At 36.1% G+C, this 25,072-nt stretch overlaps 1 protein-coding gene across 8 annotated transcripts in view; it reads left to right on the plus strand.

Annotated features, from left to right (window-relative positions):
- LOC23687882 (hippocampus abundant transcript 1 protein) overlaps nt 1–25,072 on the plus strand; it is a 109,736-nt gene that overhangs the window by 47,794 nt on the left and 36,870 nt on the right. For 4 of the 8 annotated variants that reach the window (XM_021839808.1, XM_021839809.1, XM_021839811.1 and 1 more), the window contains exon 2: nt 22,049–23,044. The exons of 2 other annotated variants lie outside the window; for them this stretch is intronic. Coding sequence is in view for 2 of the 6 variants with exons in the window: in XM_021839814.1 (XP_021695506.1) it covers nt 22,988–23,044 (57 nt within the window). In the remaining 4 variants the exon portion in view is untranslated. Of the gene's footprint in view, nt 1–22,048; nt 23,101–25,072 lie in introns of all 8 variants that reach the window. 2 more of the 8 variants (XM_021839815.1, XM_021839810.1) reach the window with 2 other exon arrangements.

A 25,072-nucleotide genomic window follows, 5' to 3' on the forward strand; every position in this document is an offset into this window, starting at 1 on the left:
ATTTTACATTGGCACATAGAATTGTATATTTTCAGCGAATTCAGGCACGTAATTATATCTCTTGTGTGCATACTCAAACATTCAGCATTGCACACCAATTAGACCGTATTTCATCGAGTTTTATTCTTACATTATTAAGATCTTTTGAAACCCTTACAAAGTCTACACAGTCAACAAAAATGTGGAGCAATTGTTGTAACTAGTATTTGGCTAGTTTACCAGAGATTATCCTTCACTTAAATATCAGTGATTTTTCGATATTGTGCTGTTACAATTTTGGTGCTCTTGTTACATCGTTACATTGTTGTATCGTAAATTTTCCCTACTTTCAAAAATTAAACTACTTTATGCTACTTGTTTTTTATGATTCGTGGTTAACGGCTAACCAGCGGTGGAAGTTTGACAACTACCGAAAAACTAAACATTACATATATTTTGCAATTGGATTAAATGGACAAATTGATGAGAAGATTTGCGAAAAAGTTACACGTCTTCTCGGTGAGAATCAAACTCACGACTCCCTGATCTCTAGTTAGGGCGCGTCACCCCTACGCCACGAGAGGACTCATGGACGCAGAAGTTGACCTGAATTCGATTTACTTTATGCTTTTATAATAATGAATGTTGTTGAAGATATTTTACGCTATTCTTCAACAATAATTGTTGATATTGAAGCTGTATATTTTTTCTTATTTCAAAAATGCATTTATTTTCCATGTTATTCAGTTCAAATCATTGCATTGTTGGCATTCAAATTTCAACAATTAAATCGAAATGTTCGTCTTTAAAAGCATAAATTGTTTTCTAGAGTTATTCTGTTGCACTGTGATTATTGAAAAATATTTGTTGAAACTGCATGCAAGGGAACAAAATTAGAACATGTCAAAGTTGAAATCAATTTCGATTTCATTTTAATTCTAATTTTGCAGAACATTACCGTATTTCGTTATTTTGAATTAACGAGCTGTCCAGCTGTTGAGATTTCACAGGAATCTGTAAAATAATCTTAGTGTGAAAATTCGTCAGTGAAATAGGAAAGAAGCATGAAATATTACGAAGTGAATAGCTTTTTTGATTGGACACCAAATTCTGCCATAGACTGGTTTATTCTCAAAGTGTTTAAACTTACAGTGACCGGCAAAAAAAAAGATCATTTTACCGTTTTCATACAAAACGACCAAGTTAGGTGACTTGGATCTTGGCTCCTAGAGCTCCGATTGGGCTGAATTTTTTACCGCAACTATGAAACAACTTGAAACTTGTGCAGTGATAAATTCACAGCATATTGATCACCCACTTTAAAGTTATCACAGATGCCTTATTTTGTAAAAACTGCAAATTTTTCATTTTGAACTAATTTTTGAAACAAAAGGATCTAGAGCAATATACCCTTTATCAAAAATGTTTGATTTAACAAGAGAAACAAGTATGTAGAAAAATCTTTTTTCTGTATAATTACTGGTTTTTAAAATATATAAAAACTAATATTTTTACATTTCTTTGAATATGGGACATTTGCGATAACTTCAAAGTGTGTGATCAAAATTGGGTGAGTTTTTTACTGCACAAATTTCAAAATATTTCCTAGTGGAGGTAGAAATCAGATCAATCGGAGCTCTAGGAGTCAACATCCAAGTTTCCACACTTGGCCATTTTGTATGAAAAACGGCAAAACCGATTTTTTTTTCGTCACTGTAATCCTCGGATATCCAGAATGAATTCAAAGATTCTGATGCTTCGCTGCTGGATCGTCGTAGTATCAACTAGAAGCAATTGAGTGAGATGGATTCTAATCAAATTCAGAGAGGATTAAGAATCAGAAGTAAAAGAACTAGAAAACTCATATGAACAAAAAGATACGCAATCAAAATGTGAATGGAATCCTGAGGATTTTATAGAATATGAGAGGCCGAGGATTATGGGTTGCATTTTGAGACGAATGTCAGAAGAATCCGGAAATAATAACCATTTCGAAATTCTAAAATTCATCTTTATAAAACTAACTCAATATAAGAAGACATGTTGCATTTAAAATGCAAAAAAATGTAGCAACTTGGCTTTTTTTTCTCATTATCTAGCGGGTATATGCTAACAGTTATTATATTTTGTCCCAAATGTTAAAAGTACGGTTTCCTGAAATAAATAAAAAACAACACCGAGTAACTGTGAGACTTACAGCCAGTGTTGTAAGCAATCATGGCAGTCGACACGTTTTCGTTGACATTCGACAGCCATTGCTTTCAACATTCATAACACGAGCGGTCAAACAAACTTACGAAAAATGATACAGCTGACAACGATGGCGTTGCCAGAAAATGTTATGGTTTTGTTTGTTTCTATCTTTTCTCGTAATAAGAGCTGATTTCGCTGTATGTGTGTCATATTCGACATAACAAGCAAGATTAAACTATTTTTGTTGGTCATGACCGGAGGTTTCTGAAATGTATGCTAAATTTATGATTTATCAAAATGTCAAACAACATTTATTCCACAGTTTTTGTGTTTCTAAATATTCATTACACCGCTCGTGTGTGAGAGACGGTAGCACATGAGTGTAGAAAAATTAATTGACTGCTGACCATGGAAGCGAAACGAACGTCGTGAGAAATGTCGAATGTTTACAGCACTGCTTACAGCCACATTCTGAGAGATTGAGAAGTAGAATCTTGAAAGGATTGTAAGACAAATACAAGCAAAACCCTAAGCCAACTTTTACGAAAACTGAAACCATTTTTCAAATAGTTGAATCTCAATAGTTGAACGTTCGATGAGAAAATAACGAGCAATCTAAAAAGTTATTAATCAGATTCATAAAGAACAACTCGAAAATGGTCCACCCATAAATTAAACTCTCGACTTAGCGATCAGGGAGCAGGTATGTTACTACAAATCCAGCTTTCAATGCGTGTCAGTGGTGTACAAAAACAGAAACAAAAGGAGGTTAAGCCTAGTAAAGCAACAGTGATGGTTTTCTTAGAATTACGCTCGAAATATCGCTATCGTATATTATACAGCTTTACAGTAAGTTTGCTTGTTTTTGTGGGTTTTACCGGTAAAATGTGTATTTTACAGAAATCCCTGTATTTTTGTTGTTTAAAATGTGCCATCGGTGGTTTGTTTCAAAGGATACCGCAATCTATTCTGAGTGTATAAGAGAATAAGAGACGGTATTCTGAGAAGTATCATAGAATAAATCCTGAGGTGAATTTGAATACAGAGATTACAAGTTGTATTTTGAGAAAAGTTTCTGCTAAGGCGGGAGTAGATACGAGTCGTATCTTAAGAGCACTCTGAGTAAAGTCTGCCAAAAATACTAAGCCGAATCTTAAGAGAATAAGAAACCATAAAACGTAAGATTCATTTTGAGTAGAACTTAAATAAAAGTAATGCGTCAAGTATGCACGAAATGAAAGCAGTTTCTTTAATGTCAAGCGGATACGGGTTAACAGTTACAACAGTTATTACTTTCTGCGCCTTATGAATGAATTCCTAGAGCTTGCCTACCGGCGTCCAATCCGTCTTCTGAAAGCATTTAAATTTGCTCCGTTGCCATCATCAGCGGATCGGGCTATTATTTGCATGCAATTCTTTTGGTCATTCGTGACCGAACTTCATTAGGCCACACCACCTGGACTTTGAATGAAGTGAACCGTTGGCCGAGGGGCTCGCTGAAAATTGGCCTTCCTCGTCAGCTGTGTCGTGTTGTTGTTTGCGTTATTCTAACCTCGAAAAAGGTGGGCTCGCACTTTCATTAAGTGCTTGTCATCATTGGCCCATAGGAGGGATTGGGGTTTTCCACTGTTGAAGAAACTTTATCAATCATTCCATAGGCTGAATTATTTGATTTCTTAAATATGAATGGGTATTTTGAATTTCATCTGGCGTTTTATACAATGAAATCGATCGTTCGAAGTACAAGATTATCGTTGCCAAACGTTTAGATTCGTTGATTTCGTATTGAGAACAAACATTGAAACACAATGTACGAATTTTGGCATATAAAGTTTTAGAGCTTCACTTCAAATGGGTTCGTGAATTCTACAAAAGATACGATATTCAGGCTGGAATGAAATACAGAGATTTCTACGAAACCATTTCGTTGCACTAAAAAACGAATGATTTATTTGAGAAAACTATAAATTTCAAACTACTAAACAATTTTCGCATGTAGCGTTACTGGAGATCACATCTGAAAATACAGAAACGTTAATCTACGAATTATGAAACGTGTATTTCACGAAACTGCTGAAATCGCTGTTTCACGAAATTGTGTTTGATGAATGATGAATGAAAATGGCAGTATGATCGAAATCTGTTTTGCATTTCGTATATTGAAGAAATTACGAAAAGCTATTTTCAGTGTATTTAGCAGATTTGAATAAAAATCTCTCCAAACTTACCCAAGCATTCCCTATACACCATTGGTCGTCGTGATGGGTCTCCGTGATAGGCAAAATGGGCTCATAGCGGTGGATTGCCGCAATATGACGAATGGGAGGCGCCTGGCGATCGATGTATGATGATGATGATTGGGGCTCGTATGGTGCAGCTGTTAGTTATTCTGAACGGCGTCGTCGGCCATCATCGATTGGAAAACTAGGGCCAAGTCGTACCAAGTCATTAGTGGAGTGAATGAAAATGAAAATTACATTCGCGTGTCTGGGTTCGGATGTTCTTTGTTCAGGATTGTTGAAAGCAAAAGTTATCCCCATTAGGGAGTGTTCTCTTCCAGGAATTCCGCAAGAAATGGCAGACAATTTGTGCCGGCTTTTTTGTAGATATGTTTTTGAAAGTGTTCCCTTTCGTACACAAAGAATCGGAGCAAAATGTCTCATATCGAAGGAATGCTTGATTTTAAAGCTGCATTTCAATTAGCCGGTTTCCTCAATATGCCGAACACTTGTCTTGATGTACCTTGCATGTAATGCAATTCTGAGTAGGGTAGACTGTAGAAGCTGTTGCTTGCATAATACATGAGTGCTCTGCAAACTGCAGCACATTGATAAATTCTATAGCATCATCACATAAACAGAGTCATCGACATGCAGATATGTGCCGGTTAATGTTCATGGATGCTGGATACAAACGCAGGTTGACTAGGTATTTTGCTTATGTCAACACTAGTTATAAGAATTTTGAAGAGTCAGATTTTGCCAAAGAGAAACAGTTTAACATGTGGGTCATGCAGAGGATTAGCCCTGCCGAGGCTGGTCCCTTTTAGCATTGTTTAAGTCGGCTAGGAGAAGCAGTTTGTCTAGGCTACTTCTGCTACATGTGTTATGCTATACGCACTAGCCCCTGAGATGAGGGTCTGAGGCCAAGGGTAATGTCGGTGCACTCTGTACACCACTTGAGCAATTCAACGAGAATTGCACATTTACAGTGCATGGGCTGGTTTTAGTGGGTCGTCGTTGACGCGTCATCCCCACACTCCCCAGACAACCAGAATGTACGTATAACCAAATCACCTTTTGCGTTATGCGATGCTTATATGTGCAAAGTTTCACATATAACATGTCGCGAAAAGGTCTTATACGTACAAAAGTGGAGGCGATATACGTGTATATTTTATATGATGAAACATAACATGCAATGCGAGTGTATAGATTTTCTTGCGATTTAGTCTGTACTCTTATGCGACTTAATTTATGATAACAAAGTTTATTTGACAGCTACTAAGGATTGATCCGACTTACTTTGTACAAGTATACGGGACAAAATGGAATGTACATATGAACTCATAAAATAGTGTTTTATGCGAGGAAACTCATCGATCAAACGATTTCATGCACCATGTAGTGCGGGAGTGATGCAGTTTGTACAAATAAACGACTTTGTTCGTATACTGTTATGCGACTTCTGGTTGTCTGGGTCCCTGAGTTAGTCTCTGGGGGTCTGTTTGCAGATTTCCCTCTTGTATAAAAGAAATACTGTGACTATTCAACAAAACAAAGAACAACCCCTTGCTATTGGATTGACATCTCTTAGAGAATTTTAAAAGGATTAAAAGCCTAAGTTCAATTGCCCAATCCTGAAATGAACCCGAACCTGATAAACACCTACCAAACCCCGATCAGGTGGTTCATAAGATGATTAATGTTACCCTGTGACAAAAAGTCTCTTTTTTAAGCAAAATAGTCTGTAAAGTCACTATTTTTCTCTTGTTCATTGCAGTGAATCATGATTTATAATTCTCAAGGCTTTTCCCAGAATTTCTTTTCGGAATCCTGGAAATATTTTTAAGTGATTTATTCAGAGATTGCTTCTCGAAAACATTCAGGAGCTCCTTCGAGCATCCTTCTCAAAATTCCTCTATAGATACTTGATACTTGATGGGCTACAATTCGCTACGATTAATCTGCGCCGAATTCCTCTCTAGATTCCCCACAAATCTATGAATTTGTCCAGAAATTCCTTTTGAGATTTTTTAGGAACAATTAAAGGAATTCACTATTTTGGGCCAACGCAACTACCTGCAGTAATTTCCATAGAAATTAATATAAAAATTTTCCTTCAGGGATTTTTCTATAAATTTTTTCATCGATTGCTACAGTAGTTACTCTATCAGATCTTACTTTCTACAGTTCTTACAAGAAAATCCTCAGAGGTTCATTTAAGTTTGAAAAAATTCGTTAGAGATTTTTTTTCATGAAGCCCTACAAGAACTCCTCAAGGAGTTCAAACACTGTTTTTTTCTGTTCTTCTTTCAGTCATTTTTGTATGGATTCCTTCAAAATTCCTCCAATTTTTTCAGAGATCATTCAAGAAAATCGTCCACGATTACTCTTGCAGTCCTTCCAAACATTTCTCAAGTAATTTTTCGAATTTCATTGAAGGTTTCACACCAGCAAATGCTACAGCATTTATTCCGATCAATGCTATACAAATTTCCTCCGGAATTCCATTCAATGTTTTTCTAGAAATTCCTTCAGAAAACTCAACATGCCATTATTCCATAATTTGTTTTTATCGATGTCTTTCGGTTTTTAAAGAATTTTCTCCAACAACTTCAAAATATAATGCTTGCCAATATTTTGTAGACATCCCTGGGAAAAGTCTTGAAAAAAAATCTTTGAGTACTTCCTTGGGCAATCGGAGGACTTTCTGAAGGAACCATGAGAGGAATCTCTGGAGTTTTTTCCTTAGTTAGTGCTGATCCTACTAGCTTGCCATCCTGTCATTAAAGACTGTTCATGCATTTTGATATGCATCATTTTTCGGGAAGCGGGTCGTTCGGGGAGCTGGCTTTCGGGAAAATGACGTTCTGGGAAATGGCATTCAGGGAAAAGTAGCACAATCTCTTTAGAGAGTTTTAAAAGGAATAGAAGCCTAACCTTAGTCGTTTAATTCTGAGAAGAAATTGAACCTGGCAAATACCTACCAAATCCAGAGTAAAACCAGTGTATTATGAGTGGATCCTAAAACCAGGGCTGGTAGCAGATTGCTTTTTAGAGACACCAATCTATTTTAATGCAAGTCTCTAAGAAGTTTCTATTTTTAATTTGAAGAGAGACACGGGGACGTTGATGCTTCCAGTGGACGATTATGTCATGCAACGCCCAGTGGCACAGCCGAAATACGTTCCTGACGAAAAGTTTTCCGGACTGAAGCGGGAATCGAACCCACACTCCTTGACTCGATGCGTCTAAATGCTAGTGTTACAACCGCACGGCCACGAAGCCCATGAATTGAAGGTCTCTAAAGTCTATTTTTCCTTGGAGTGAATAATCATGTATAATTCTAAACCCAGTCAACATTTCGATTGGTATATTTTTTGCTATACATCATTATATATGAATCAAATCATTCGTATAAAATGCATGGAAACGCTATGTACACACAAAAGTGGAGGCCATATACGCACTTCCCACGACTTTTTCAGACTTTCCATGGTCGGCAATACGATGCCACAAAATTCCGATAAAAATAAAAAAAAAGTTTCCAGTGGGACTTGAACACCGGACCTTTGGGTCCCTAAACCGGTACCATACCACTACACCCCAGACCGCTACATGAATAAGGTGTGATTATTTGCCAACATGAAAGGAAGTTTGCTATACAGCACACACGTTTTGTTGTTCTTTGAAGCCCACCGCCAGAAGATATCAACCTCGGGTGGCAAATTTTGCTAAGTTATTGCGATTTCATTTGATGCTAATCTGCATTAATATATGATCTGTCAGTTTATACACCTTGATGCGATTCTAGATTATACTATTTACGGCATGGTTTGTTGTCAACAAAGTTTGTCGACAATGAATCGTAGTGGAGAATTATATACAATTTGTGTTAACATTTATTCGTTTTGATTTGACATATTGTGCGATTCTGATTTCTGACGTATGAATATGAGATTTTTGGCGCACATCCTTATACGATACGTGGTTCACTGGGAAGGCTCCAGAGAAATTTTGAAACTCTAAAGTGATTATTATCCGGGATTTTTTTTTTCCAGGATACTCGTGGAACAGCTCTAAAAATTATTTTCGTTATTTCTTCAGAAATTCTTTTCGAATACTTTCAGAAGCTCCTTTGAGCATCTTTCCCGAAATTCTAGAGAATCTATGAATTCGTCCAGAAATTCCTGTTGTGTTTTTAAATGAATAGTTAAAGGAATTTATCCAGAACTCACGCCAGGAAATCCAAAGCCACTATCTCCATAATTTCTACAGATTTTTTTCTGCAAATTTTCCCAATAAAATTAAAAAATATTCAAAATTTTCCTCCATAGATTTCCACTCACCAAGTTTTCTACCGATTTCTATAGTAGTTACTCTATCAGATCTTTCTTTCTGCAGTTCATTCAAGAAAATTCTCAAGGTTTTTGAAGAAATTTGTTATTTTTTTTTTTCAGGAGACCCTACAGTCATTTTCGTATAGACTTTTTTACGAATTCATCAACGATTCGTCTCAGGAATTGCTTCCAAATTTCTCGAATTCCTTCAGAGATTATTCAAGAGAATCTATTATCCGAATAAATTCCACCAGAGCCTCATTGAGTCTCTCCAGTTTTTTTTTCTAAAAATTTCGTCCACGAATTACTCTTGAAGTCCTTCCAAACATTTTGCAAGTATCTTTTCGAATCTCATTCAAATACTACAGCATTTATTCCGATTATTTCAATACAAATTTCCTCCGGGATTACGTTCGATGTTTTCTATAAATTCTTTCAGAAAATTCAACATGACATTATACACGGATTTGCTTGATTATTATTTCGATAAAAATGTTATCTAAAAATACATTATTTCTTCAGGAATTCCAGAGAGTTCTTTTGAAAATCCTTTCAAAAATTTCAATATTTGTTTTCAACATTGCCTCCCGGATTTTTAAAAGGGATTTTCTCTTTCCTCCACTAATTTCCCTTACCAATATTTTGTAGACATCCCTGGGAAAAGTTCTGAAAAAAATCTTTGAGTACTTTCTTGGGAAATAGGAAGGAACCTTGAGAGGAGTCTTTGAAGTTTTTTCTGAAGGTATCCTTAGAGAAACGCCTTTTTGAAATCTTAAAGAAAGTTATGAACTTTGGAGCAAATCCCAAGGAATCAGTGGAGGCATCTATGGAGAAACTACTAGTTAAATTCATGAAGATGTCCTAAACGGAAATCGTGTACAAAATCGATTAAAAAAGTAACTTTATGGACTCCAGGAAGACGAAGACCGTTAAAAATGAATAAAAATTATTGCTGAAGATATCTTCAGAATTATACCCGAAGCAAAAATTGACAAAAAAATGAATAGTTTCTGATGATACTCTTGGAAAAATCTTTTATAAGATGCATACATGATAACTTGTCGTATTGTAAAGAGTAATATTTGGTGTAATTCAAAAAAATATTCTATCCATAAAGAAATATCTTTCCGAATTTTCTTGAAAAAAAAGTAATAATAACTCCTACCTTCTGATTCCTGTATGGTTTTAGTTGGTTTGGTAAGAAACTAAACTCTTCTTATTTTCACTTCGCTCTCTATTTGGTCTCTTTTTTTCAAGCATGAGGTCTCTAAAGTTCCTAGTTTTTGCTACCAGTCCTGTAAGACGAATAAGAGCCAAACCCTAAAGTGTCTTAAAAGCTGTACCTGTTTTGATTTTTTTTTAAATTTTTGATTCGAAGCATAATATGTATTGAAGTATAAATGGGATCCTAATCTTAGTTGAATAAGAATCCGTCGCCTTGTTCTAAAAGTATGCAATGTCATGAGAAGACTGGATGGCAAATTATAAGTAACCGAAGTCGAACTCTGAAGCAGTTCAATGGCACTGCGGAACACGATTTTTTATCAAGCACCAAAATACCGCTATTTACTTAATTAAGGGTTGCTGAATCCATTGTCATTTACTGAAATATCATAGCACGTCTAGTTTTTGAGATATTGGCTGTTGAAAATGCTAAATTTGACTATTTCAGCCAACTTGCATGCAAGTTTTCCAGCTTGTAGGGCAATTTATTTGCTTAATTTGCCTCAGAACTCAAACTTCATGTGTATAATAATACTCATTAACGAAGTTCATAATGCTTCCGATGCTCAAAAGTTATTTTTTGTTGGTTTAGAAAAGTATTGTATTTTGCCATATAAGAGAAACGAAGAATTTCGTATGGAGACTGCAAGCATGTTGAAAAAATTGATTTACCTTCAATTTGATCATGCAATTTCAATCAAATTTTATCTGAAATGAAAGTTATAGTTAAGTTATAGCATGCTTGATAGATTAGATCATAATATCTTTTGATAAATCATTGTTTAAGTTTTATGTGAACATCAATGAAACCTGTGTTTTATACAACTTTAGCGACCTTTTTCTAAACATTGTGACGTGCTGGAACATTTCTGAGAACGGCATCAGATTCAGCAACCCCAAATCTATTAGAGACACCTAATTTGATTCTTGAGACATGCAAGAATGCCGTTTTTGTTACGCTGTGTGATTGATGGTGTCTTATTTTTAGCTAATTCCTAAGAGGACTTGCAATTGTATTCAGATATGATTATGAATTCTGAGAGGAATGCTATTGCTATCGGCATTGTAGTTAAATATTAAGACGACATGAAAGGATTCGAAGGGTAATACGAGCCGAATTTGTCTCTAGAGCATACGAAATCAAATTTGAGTGAATTATTAAGCTTAACCTAAAGAGTTTCATGGTGAAATCAATGATTTTGATGGTTTAATGCTGGATCCTCATAAAATCGATTGGATTCCAATAAACGCTGAGAAGAATTTTAAACCAAGGTCCTAAAATTTTTGATGAGTTGATTTTGGAAGAGATTTATAGAACAAGTCAACTGCACTACAATTCGAATAGACCGCACATCAAGTGTTTCAACGCTTTCAAAAGACAGAATCAGTTCAATGAAGAACCTGTATCATATCTCTTCCTGGCCAGACTTAGTAGCGACAGCAAAATAGTGTTCCTCTTGATGACTAATAAAATTCTGCTGCCACAGTACCTACACGTTTCCGACCATATCAAATCTGCGCATGATCATAAAATCTACTAACCCACACGGCTCCACCAAACAGCAAGAGAATTTCTCCAACTGTCAAAAGTAGTTGTTGGTTGGCTGGCTGGCTCCCGACGGTCGTCGTCTGCTCGCTCGGTACAGGTGCACTTGGAGAAGCTCTGCCAGTGCACGAGCACCGAACACTAAGGGAAATTGACTACGGTTAACCACAACTGTGCTTGCAACATAGGTAAACGAAGTTTTGAACGAGACTTGACCTCAACAGCGCCATGAGATAATGCATCAGACTGCAGCTAGAGAGCCTCCGAAAGTAAAAGGTTAAATTCATGGAATTATGCCAGAAAAATATTGCTGAACACATTTCTACTGTCAGAACAGAAAAAGGAAACGAATGTTTCATGCTCATACTCGGTGACTTGTTAATTGAAGTAAACTGTGTTTGATCTGATTTTTGGCACCGCTAACTGGATGCTGGTCAACGACCGAGTTTGAGACCGGAGGCGAATTTTAGCACGTCTCAATTGTACAGTATGGTCCATAAAAAAAAATCGAAAATAATCTCATCATGCTCTATGATAAATTCTGTATGGGAAATGAAAACGAAACATACATTTTATTCATAAGTTTTTGGATTTATTTTGTTTACACTCTGTTTTTAGTTTTGGACATGATTTTTATTTGTCACTTTCCCCTAACATGGTAACCTAATTTTGTCATGCAGTCCTCGGAGTTCCATATGTTTATGATGAAAACTTTTAAAACGTTAATGATAGGGTGAGATTCTTCACATCTCGAACATTCGCCGATGTCAACTTCTATCATTTGGAATTATATTTAAGGTGATTATAGAACGAAACCACACCTCAAATTTTCAAGAGCACAAGTCTTGAGAACCCAACAGCGCTCCGCGTTGAAAATTTATCCCATAGGTCACCACCAGCAAGCAAGCTATTTGATTGATTTTCAACGCGAAATTCTCCAGTCTTGTGCATTTGAAAATTCAAAGTTTGGCATCGTTTTATAATCACCTTAAGGTACTGTAGGCTTCATCATATTTTAGTTTAATCTTCTTGTTCTGGAGAACCATGATTGAGCTTTCATGTAAGTGTGATATTAGGCTTCGTCTTTATATTTAAGCTTTGACCAATAAGACGCAAACGCTCCCAAGACCATGACCCTGGCGAAAACACGGTCTCTATGACCTCCCACATCCACGGATAGCGAAAAAATTGATATTTTCAGCTTTTCTTTTTGTTAAGATAGGATCAAATGCTTTTATGACTTGGAAAACAAAAATTTCAAACTTGTTTGCTTTAAAAGTTATAAAAAATTAAAAAAAATTACTGTATTGGAAAGTGATGTCAGAATAAACTACACTATATAATCATCGCATTTTTCATGGGTCATACTGTACATACATCTTTTCAGATTTCCGACCTCGGAATTTCATTGACAAATGTAATTCTGTCCAAAAATATATCGTTATAAACGATTCATCTTGCAAGAAACGATCGATTTTCCCACAATTTCCGGCACACAGCTCACAGCACGACATCCCTGCTGATGACCTATGACCTCCACCAGGAGCAAATACTGCAATCAAACAAAATAAAAAGCCAGCATCGCGGTCGTCGGTAAATAAATTGATTTATGTCTCTTAACCGATTGTTTCCCACAACCCACGGACTGAACCGAATAAAAGTTGTGTCGCTGCGACACTACTGCAATGTAACTTTTCCTTCTTCTCGCCTGATTTTAGGTGCCCACTAAGTACACCATGTATCGTTCGTTAGCACTTTGGAAAATATTGACATTTTGTTTATCGCCACAGAACAATTTTGCAACAACACAACATCACGCAAGCTGCAGAAGAGAGGTCGTTTTGGCCAGCCCATTATTGGCCAAAGCCGGAAATTCAGTTCAGTCGCTGCAGTAAAGGCGAATTTCCACACGTCAAGTCAATCGATTATTTTCGTTTGTAGGTACACAAATTTATTCCGAGGGCATGGGACGACAGTTTCAGTTCTTCCATGCTTGGCGAAATGGAACATTTGAGGTAAACTAAGCTTATGGGTGACCTTCTTTCATAAGGCAGGAATTTTCTTTCAATTGACATATTCAGCTTGATTTGTACGATTTACCGTTATGAATGAGCACATGAACTCCTTTTTTCTGTGGAATGTGGAAACATCCAGCATTTTTTTTATTATCTTGGTGCCGATACTTGGAGTGACAAATAAGTATGACATATCCTCGAACAGTCGATAGCTGTTCTAGTCACGTTTATCCAAAAGCTAAAGAATAAGCAAACAATATTGTTTGAACACCTACTTAAGGTGAAAATGAATCGAAGTCAAACCTCAAATCTTTAAGAGCTCAAATCTGAAGAATCAGACAGTTGTCCAAACTAAAGTTGATCAATTGGTCACTCGGTGGTGATCAATCGACCAAATTTTAGTGTGAAAGCTGTCTGGTTCAGATTTGTATTTTTGATGATTCGAATAGTCCACACCTTTAAAAAGATGCACAGAACTCTACGACCCGTCATAGATGATACGTGTGTAGTATATAAATAGAAAGGGCAATTCCATAGTATACGTTCTGGCAAAAATGTGGAAAAACGAGTAATTCGAAAAAAAATCTACACGAAAACAAACTCTCTGTCCTGGACCAGCACGAAAAATATTTTATAAATTATACAGCAAAGCTCTTGCGAATCTACCCCTTTGCTTCCCATTATTCAAACCTGTTTTTCAATAATCAAAACATGTTTTCAAAAGATAAGTTATCTAACGTGGATCTGCGTTGGTTCTTTCTCCCAGTGTATATTTTATCACAATGCTTGTAGTCTCCTGGATATTCTTCTGAAACATTATTTAATTCTAGTAAACGTTTATCTTGAGTAGACAAGACTTAGTTTTTTAGATATGTCCTTTCCAGTGTAAAACCTAGAGAAAATCAGCAATGTTTGGTGATTCGTATTTTTAGCTGGAAAAATTGTGAAATCTGCAAAATACGCGATGAATGTCGAACATGATTAGGGTTGACGCACCGGTTTTGGGCATAGCTCCAATTGAAACTATAGTAGTTTATGCACCGTTAATAGTTCATGTTAGGTAGAACACATGACGTTAGAGCTACGTTCGATTATTCGTTCAAATAAAAAAAAAATATATCCTTGTTATTTTACCATTCAGCCACCTAATTAAACCAGGGTATTCCTTTCAAGAGAAATCAATGTGATTGGTCAATTTAGGAACCAAAGTTAAAAATGTGGCTGAAACTGGTTCTGGCGGCCTATATTGACCAATATGATTTTCAATGCGAACATAAGATTTCTGCTTAGTTCCGTTATTTTTATTCATAATGTGGATCGAGAGCTTTCAATTGACGTACTCGCGCTTTTCGTATATTTTTTTGCCAGATACGCATATTTCATCCTCAACTGTAAGGCCGTCTTTAGTGTTGTATAGGGCAATTCGCTTAATATTGAACGGTTAAAAATCGGGGACGGACCTGGTGTAGTGGTTAGAACACTCGCCTCTCACGCCGAGGACCTGGGATCGAATCCCATCCCCGACATAGTCACTTATGACGTAAAAAGTTATAGTGACGACTTCCTTCGGAAGGGAAGTAAAGCCGTTGGTCCCGAGATGAACTAGCCCAGGGCTAAAATTCTCGTTAATAAAGCCAAATAAAAAAAAAAAAAAAAAAAAGGTTAAAAACCTCGCCTATTGTTGAACAGTCCGTGTATTCCTTATGGTGTGTTCAACCATTAGCGAGCATTTTGACCGTTCAACAATTGACGAATTACCTTACTAGACTCGACTTGACCTGTTTGTGTTCTACTATTTATGCTTTTCCACCATTTATGTATTTATTAGAAGTGAAATTCACACTGACAACGAGAATGGAAAGTCGCAAGCTTTTCAGAAAACTCGTTTTGAACATTAGACCATGAAAATTGTCCTTGTTTTCATGCATTTTTCTTTTCATGATCTCAAAAAAGTTATTACTAAGTTTTTATATATTTTGGAGGATTGTTCTGGTACTTGCACAGTGGTACCGCTCATAGGCCAAAATCGAAAAATAAGTTGTCTTGTTTTTCACTCTCTGGCCTCTCATGAAAAAAATGTGATCTCAAAAATGTAAAAACATGAATTTTATGTATGTCCTTGTAGAACATGTATAGTAAAACCAAGAATAATGGAAAACATTTTTCATGTTTTAAAAATATGTAAAAAAATAAGCATTTACTTTATTGTCTTCGTAAGCCGAAATTGAACAATTTTTCAATCAATTATAGTTACAGAACCTAAGTAGAAATGCATATCCATCACTTCCGGTACATTTTAGAGTGTTATGTGACAAATAGGAGCCAATAGTGAGGATAGACATATGCTCACTTCACAACTACAGGGTGTCCGCAAATTATCCGTACAAACTTTGAAGACATGCCTCTATACAATCAAGCATAATAAATTCAAAATTCTTGCACGGTTTTAAGCATTGGCTTATTATATTCTTAAGAAGTATGTTTGACACATTTCCTATTTCAAATATTTGCGAAACCAAGCGTAATGCATTAAGGTGTCTTAAAGGGAGATGTTTTTCGTGCTCTATGACGGAAGAGAAATATTCATAGAAACCACTGGATTTGAACCTATAATTTTCTATTTCCAGTTTAACTTGAAGCCATTAAGTTGTAGGATACTTCAAATAATAATAGGACATTTGGATTCATCTCTTTTAGATTTTAGGGGTAACAAATCTCCAGTATGACTAGTGGCCCTCAGGAAAAACGTCTCCAAAAAAAATCAATTGGCCTATCTCAGTAACAAGCAATCATTTTGAAATTTTCTAAAGTTGTATTTTGTGTTAACATATAGATGTATTTTAAAAGGTACATGGACATTGATTTGTTATTGTTTTTAATGCGAGATCATCTTTCCCGTATTTTGCTGTTCGGATAATTTGCGGACACAATGTACATCACTATATTTGAAGAATGTTCTTAATCACATTTAATGAAACTTTAGCCATCAATTGATCATGTTTGAGTTGGAAAATGAATCTGTGAAAGTTCTAGCTGCAAATAAATCAGCAGCGTGGCTTCAAAGTTGTTAGTTTTCAGTAATAGAGGCAATGATAAAAATATTCATAGATATTATCGTATACCAATTTGTCTATAACCAAATCAAATGAATATACAAAATAAACACATTTTCAAGGTAACTATATCAATTCGATACGACTACACCCTTTTTTAATAATTTTATTAGAGAGATGTAATTTACATAGATAAGTTTGTTTGCATAATTGATATAGATTCATTATTATTACAAAATTATGGTGTTACAATTACGAACCCTACTGAACATTGTTCTTTAACAGGGTCGTTCAAGATGATACATTAACTAACTATATTTAGATGCTAATGCTTATTACTTCACTCATCGGGAAACTGGAAATCTTACTTGCAACACTCAATCTTAATTGTTAAGTATTATGGTTTAGAGCAGGGATTGAATCCTGAGAAAATTGACAGAATCCCTCACGTATCGCTCTATGTAACACTCATAATTTGTAGCACATCGTGAAAGCCTCTTTATCAAATACTGCTACCAGTGATGGAAAGTGGGGAACAAAAACAAAACCAATTGCTCCCGAGCGTGAGAGCGCTGGTGTACTCGCATCTGTCGTGCTCCCGAGTAACCGAAGCAAAAAGTGATTCGTGAACGTGTTCGGAGCAGTTCAGAGTCAGTTGTGCTCTTGGGAAAAAAAGCTACTTCCTCTCCGAGATTTATGATTTCCAAGGGTGTTTTGATTACAAACTGGTAGTTTACTGTCGATTTGATGGTTATACAATCAATTTTCTGCCAAAACCATAATAAATCACACCTTGCTTGGTTACTCGCGAGTAAACTTTCAAGAGCTTGTTGCCACATCTTTTGGCATGTTCTCCCGAGCAGATGGGTGCGAACTTACTCACACCTAGCCAGTTCGCGAGTCTGTCATGTTTGTTATGCGTTGGTATACAATCGTGAGCTGCTTCGAGATTCGAACTTTTCCACCACTGACTGCTACCTACAACTCTGATTAGATCGGGGGGATAAAAACCCTTTAAACAAGCTCCAAACCTGTGAGACACTATTGCTATCGAATGTTCTGGGATTGTTTATCGTGCTAGTAATAGTAGTTTACTCGCTGCAGAACTCGATTTTTACAGCACTCGTCGCAATTATTTACGACTCGTGCTGTAAAAATCATCTTTCTGCAACTTGTTCCGTAAACTACTATTACGCAACTCATAACAGTTGTGTAATGAGAAAGAGTTGCGTAATGAATTATTACAGCACTGATTTCAGTTGCGTAATGACTATTGCCGCACTGCATAATTCAGTGCAGGAAAGTAGGCCGTTTCATGACAGATTGGCGTGATGAAAAACAGCCTATTGCGATGAGAAATTACAAAAATACAGTCGACTCTCTATAACTCGATATTCAAGGGACCATCGACTTATAGAATTATCGAGTTATGGAATGTGCTGAAACAAAAAATCACAAAATCGAAGGAACAAATTTCTGTATTTCTAATACATAAATGATCACCTCTGTAAGAAAGTAATATTATTTTGTTGATTGTACTTTACAAACTGTTATTTGAAAACATTTTTTGAAATGTAACGAAAAATAACATTATATTGACTGACGATATTTTTTTTTATTTTCCTGTTTTCAACTTTTACTACAACTTGCAAGTATTTTTTCATCTCAAAAAAAAAAAAAAAATAGACCACGTTTCCCCAAACAAGAAAGATTTTAAAATAGATATCGAGTTATGGAGAGAAATTTCGATTTACGGAGAGCACGATGTATGGAAATTTAAAGGGACCGAAAAATCCATCGACTTATAGAGTATATCGAGTTATAGAACATCGAGTTGTGGAGAGTCGACTGTAAAATACCTACCCTCAATTGTAAACAAGCGAGAAAAATGGATATCATCATCGCTCTCTCTTTGGAGTTTTCGTACGCTGCTATTTATTCAGACTTGTTACAACTTGCGATACGTTGCCGATCATGGACCGCCACAGATGGGATGTTTTTCTTCGCTTGCTTTGATCGTACTTCTAAATCAATTAAGAACGAATTCCGGAATGCTTGATGGAGTGTTTAGATCATAAAATCCTTAGAAACTAGTAACAGCCATTCCACTATGGTCCAGGAATCAGTTTTACGAGGAAAGATACATTTTGAGCTTTAGAATGAAACATTAGACAAAAACGGTCTTCTACAAAGTTGTTTGTATTAGTAAGGTCCTTTGGTTGATGTTATTGAAAATTAGGGTGGACCACATTTTCATAGAAATTGTGTAACTAACTTTCTTATATGTAGAAATTATACTATACATGCTTCAACAAAGTTGTAGACTATTCAATTTCAAGCAACTTTGCCAAAAAAAGTTTTTTTATATCTCTTAAATTGACCGATTTAGAGCTATTTTACTACGGTGACATAGGGTGGTCCGAACAAAATTGGTTTTCTTTTGAATGCCTTCAAAAGATATTTTTTATGTTTGCCCCAATCAGAAATATTCACAATCGAAGTAGGCATGTTTTTGAGAGAAAAACAATAATAACTCCCAAACGGAAAGAGATAGCGAATTTCTTCACTCACCAAACTACGCATTTTTCAAAGTTCTAAAAGTGTTTCATAGACTACTTTGATGAGAAATTTGAATTGAAAACTCTAGAGCCAGAAAACCAATTTTGTTCGGACCACCCTATGTCACCGTAGGAAAATAGCTCTAAATCGGTCAATTTAAGAGATATAAAAAAACTTTTCTTGGCAAAGTTGCTTAAAATTGAATGGTCTACAACTTTGTTGAAGCATGTATAGTATAATTTCTACAAATAAGAAAGTTAGTTACACAATTTCTATGAAAATGTGGTCCACCCTAATTTTCAATAACACCAAACAAAGGACCTTACTAAAACAAACAACTTTGTAGAAGACCGTTTTTGTCTAATGTTTCATTCTAAAGCTCAAAATTCATCTTTCCGCGTAAAACTGATTCCTGGACCACTGTGCATTCTAATATACGCGACATGTGGGAAGTCAAGTGGAAGAAACGACATGAAAATTTTATTCTACTTATCATTGGTAATCTAATCTTCAACAATATTCCAATACATACAGAGCCAGCACTAAAACAGAATGTTATGTAAATTAAAACCTAATGAAAATAGCAAAATATTATCGCATATAATCCACTGGTCTTCCATTTTTTAGCTGTGAATACTTGAATTATTAAGTTTAATAACATAAAGTGTCAAGTTCGTTTTTTGTATACAAGCTTTTTATAGCCTTATACCAAATGTAAGCAACACTGAGCAGGGATTCTTTATCATTGGACAGTAAAAATTCTGATATGCTGCTTTCAACGTAATATTTTTAGACCCTTTTCAACTAAATACTAAATAATTTAGTTATTCTTGAACACGGAAATTTCGCGTCACAATTCTAAAGGGCCAATTTTCAAATTGTAAACAAAACAGGTTTTGATACCATCTCCCAACACCCACGAACTATACAAACATTATCAACATAATCATCCTGTTTTCCAATAAATGAAATGAAGAATGTTGCTGTCGGAACATCTTTTGCTGGCGGAGATAGGCGGGGCTATAAATGTTAACGCGAAAATGTATGCAGTTTGGCACTTATGTACCCAACATGTTTCTGAGCGAGAACAAAGGGAACACCAGCGACATTATTCTTCTATGGTTTATTATTTCTATTGGTTTTCCAAATCGTTCATTGGCTCCCTGCTCGAAACGGCCAATGATTTGTTCTCTCTCCATAGAGGATTTTTAACAGTGCGAGAGGCCACACGGAAAAAAAAGTTTACCTAATTTTTGAGTTCACTTTACCCAAAATTTGGTGTATCGATTATTCTCTCAACCCAAAATCTCTCGATATTCTTTCTCTTCCCTACCAATGTTGTCAAAAATAGAGAAAGAGCTGCCCTACCCAATGAGGGTAGTTTGGTCCAATAAGTCAAATTTGGGTAAATGCATTATTCTCAAGCTTGGGTTGAATGAACTCAATTTTGCGTTGAATCAAACCAAATTTAAGTATTGTTTTTTTTTCTTATGGCTTCAAAGGTACCTGGGGAAGCAGGTATTTTATAGTGCGGACTTCCAGCTGAGTAGAAGTAAACCACTAAACATAATTGATTAAACAAGTATTCATCGAGCAACGGACTTATGTTCCGTAACCGGTCGTTTGAGAACGTCGCGACCAATTGGAAGCACGCACTATAGAAATCTCAGCCAGCACGTCGTTGGCGAGTTTTGCCCTATCTAGTGAACAGGGAGTCGTGAGTTCGATTCTCACCGAGAAGACGTGAAACTTTTTCGCAAATTTCACATCAATTTGTTCATTTAATTCAATTATATATGTAATGTTTAGTTGCAAAATATATGTAATGTTTAGTTTAATGCAAAATATATGTAAAGTTTAGTTTTTTGGTAGTTGTAAAACTTCCATTCGGCTGGTTAGTCGTAAACCACGAATCATAACTAGTTAAAAAAGTATTCACTAAAATTACTTGTAATTCCTATGGCCTGAAATTTTACAATTGTTTCTTTCATTTTTAGTAACCCTTGAATCATGCTCTGTTCATTCTAGGGTTTTCATTCTGGTATTTAATTACCAAAACGAGGATCCTAGAATAAAGAAAGGCACTTTTTCCTTTCTATCGGTAACATGTAATATGTACAACAGTTATAACAGTCTCTGTATTCAACCTCACCTACAAACGGGGCTAAACTTGATACAAACAATAAAAATGGTAATAAATCTTCGAATTGTTACCTATAAGTAAATAAAAACCGAATTTAGTACTATACCATTTAATTCTAATAAAGTTTGTATCCTTCGACCAATGGTCTACAATGTCGTGTTCTAAAAAATGTTCTTGGTTATTCCTTGTGCTCATCATTGAATTTGATTGGTATTTTTTAAATACTTCATGTATGCCTTATTTTGGGAACGCCAAACTGTGCTATAACTTCTCTACTTTTATGGCTTTAGTTTAATTTAATACAACATTGGACTCGATTTCCGTTCAATCGCCAAGATCATCTAAGCAGAAAAGACTTCTTCTAAAGAAAAGCAATTTACCGCCCATCATAACAATCACGAGATACACGATGTGAAATTTAAGCTCATCGCTCCGTGTGTACGCGCTTTGGAAGGTCACAACGTGAAAGCAGGTCAAGGACTGAGAAAATCTCGTCCTAACACCAATCCGAAACTGAAAAGATGCGATACCTATTATTTTCAGCGACGCATTTGGGCGTTTAATGGTCCCCGCGGGGGGTGTGAAATGAGATCTTCCATTATTGTAGGTCCGCCTTAGAAGCTTTCAAAGTTGATGCTATGAAACTGGGGCAACTTATGTTTCTGTTATACTTTAGCGACGACCCTCGCTCAATTTTGGCATTGATTGATGTTACAACAATTGAATATAAGTTGACGCGGTGATTGCATACAATTCTTATTTGTTCTTCTGCAGGAATGAGTGAAAATCAGTGCATATAAACAGTACATTTGAATATTTTGCCTACATACCACTACAAAAATCAATATTCAGTGCCTGACTAACCGCAGTGAAAAGTGCAAGAAAAAGCAAAGGAAAGGAATCTATTTACCACGTAACCAGTTTATTCCAGAGAAATTATTATAGAAATCCACATCTAAACCACACCCGCATCATCGTGAGCAAGAAGAAGAACTGAAACAAGATTTTAGGAACCATTTCAAAAGCCATACAAAATTCCGCCACTGGCAATCTCGTAGAAAACTGCAATCTCTATCTCTAAGCGCGTCGTCATCCATCATGCATCACCCATGAGGCGAACAACAAGGTATGCAAATGAGATGCACTCGTCCGGTGTTGTTTCCGTAGCTTGAGACATTGGGTGTATTGGCGCGTGAGGATAAATTTAGAGCCTCGGAGCCGCCCCACGTCGCGAAGAGCACGCTGTAATTGTAATTGAGGAGCAACAAGCTGCTCTAGTGTGGCCTCATTCAGTCACTCGTCGCTCGATAATAGTAGAGAAGAAGAATCTGCACCCAATGCAGATAACAAGACGCAACCAAACGAGCATCGCTTCAATACGGGGTTGCATCGACTAGGAAATTTGCATTTAGATTGGTGACCGCCTCTCCTTGGCCCGCATGACATGGAATGATGTTTGACACCCATTGTGGTCTATGGTGGAGATCAGCTGGAATGGCAACCAAGTACGGAGATCCAAGGGGGTGAACACCCGGGGATGACGGCATCCAACTAGCCAACTAAGCAGAGCAATTTTTATCGAGAATCACAGAAATATTTTCTATATTTAGACATCCCCGTTCATCTAAGTCCCAACATAGGGCGCGAGTAAACTGCATCATCTGCAACGTGTGTTGTGGCACCTATCGTTGAACTGCCGTTAGATGCGCTTCAATGAGTCCAATTCAGCAGCTGGGGCAAACGAAGACGGGGACTGAAACGTCAGCAGAGGTGAGAACGATAGTGTCGGAATTAGGAGTGGCGGTCGCGTCCTTCAGAGCTAGGTGGCACGTGCAGGGCTGTTACAACAGGCGCGAATTTCGCGATTCTCGCGGATTTCGCGATTTTCGCGGATTTGTAGCGGATTTGGCCAGCCAAGCGCGAAAATCGCGGGTGAATGAAATTCTGTTGCGAAAATCGCGGATTTCCTAAATCATGCAACAAAAATTGCAGTTTTAAACATACAGTCGTGATTTCATAATTAGAAAATTTCTATTTAAAACAAAAACAATCATGTCTCTTTTTGAGAGCACTAAAGTTCAGTTAGTATAGTCACTGATATCGAAAATGTTGTTAAGGGAAATATAAAAAACAGTAACATTTTATTTGTAAACCATTCTCATTTTATTTGAAGTCATATTTCTCGAGGGTCGCTAGGCAATCAAGAGATCGTTCTTCCCTAATTTTTTTAAAATGCCACTAATCTAATTTTTTTTATTTGTGTTTACGGCGATCGGTAGGTTTTTGGTTAAATAGGTTAAACTGGAAATAGAAAATTTTCATTTCTTTCTCGTTAAAAATCTTAGAAAATGGCGCTCATTTGGCTTGGTGTTTTAAATATCTGAAATCAGAAATGAATGAATATAATATGTCATGACATTAAACCATGTAGGAATTTGTGCGGATAATATGCGGACACTCTGGCTGAGTTTTGACGCTGCAGTTATAATTGGTTACCCTATGAAATCTTATCATCAATAGAAAAGTTTAAAACAATATATAGCTACGCAGTCAAATTAGGAGCTTTGTCAGTGAAGAGCATTGTAAATCTAGAAGATAAAAATTACTTGAAGTTAATAGAAAGCAACACTGGAAATTGTATGTATAGTTAATGCAATAGTGGATGTAAATATAACTAAATAAAACCTTTTGCAGTTTAAGCTGATCACCATAAAACCGTTTTACGATCTGCTTTGAAAACCAGTACAACGATTGAATCACCACTACAACACACCAGTTAAAAAGTTAGCATCTGTTGAAATCTCCAAATTTATAAATTTGTAACTCTGAAAAGGTGTTGAACACCTATGAGTGAAAAAAAATTAAACACACTTAGAAAAAATCATTGAAATTTATGTCATATATGCCCGACATATTGGAGCAAGTAAAATTAGGTAAACTTAAGTCACAAATGACGTAATTTTCCGTCATAATGGACTAAAGATTATTCGAATCACAAAAATTGTTTATTCACGTTAGACGTAATTTTACAAGAAGGGCGTATTTTTAATTTCTAATACCATCAAACTTACGTCACGTACGTAATATTAGTTTCTTCTTAGTGTGCAGTACTATGACAAATTTGGTGATAATAAAATTGAAGATATTTAGAGTTCTCTGTCAAAATTTCATGCGTTTTGCTCAAAGGAGAACAAAGTTTTAGCATGTTAAAGTTGAACATTCTATATGAAAATCGGCTTTCACTACTATTATTCTGAACACAACTGTATGTACCAGTGCTGCATTTGAACGCGTTCAGTTTGCGTTCCAGTTCAATTTTTTTGAAGGAGAGATCAAGTAGGCTTGGACATTGATCAGTTCAAAAATTTGAACTCAGAAGAGATGAAAAGTGAACGCGAAAGGAAAACTGTTTCATGGCGGATTAAAAACAAATTTTGAAAGCAGAAAGAGGGACATTTAAGGTTCCATACATTGTGCGTGATATGGACTCAACATAGTTCAAAGAAGTGTTTTTTTGGTTTTGTGCTTCAAAGTGCATTTCAAAGTGAACGGGCATGTATGGACCGATGCACAAGTTCACTAATTTGACGTTTTAGCGGTGCCGAATTCACTAGTTTCCATGGTGACATAAATAACACGGCACCGCTAAAACGTCAATTAGTGAATCCGTGCATAGGTCCATAGTCCAATGTACTGCCAATGACTAATGAATATTACTGAAAAAAAAATGTATTGCTGTTTGCATTTGAGATGAAAATGTTGAGTAAACGTCCTCCAAATGCGGTAACACAAAGTAAT

The sequence above is a fragment of the Aedes aegypti genome, chromosome 2 (genome assembly GCF_002204515.2).
Source record: "Aedes aegypti strain LVP_AGWG chromosome 2, AaegL5.0 Primary Assembly, whole genome shotgun sequence".
Classification (NCBI taxonomy): domain Eukaryota; kingdom Metazoa; phylum Arthropoda; class Insecta; order Diptera; family Culicidae; genus Aedes; species Aedes aegypti.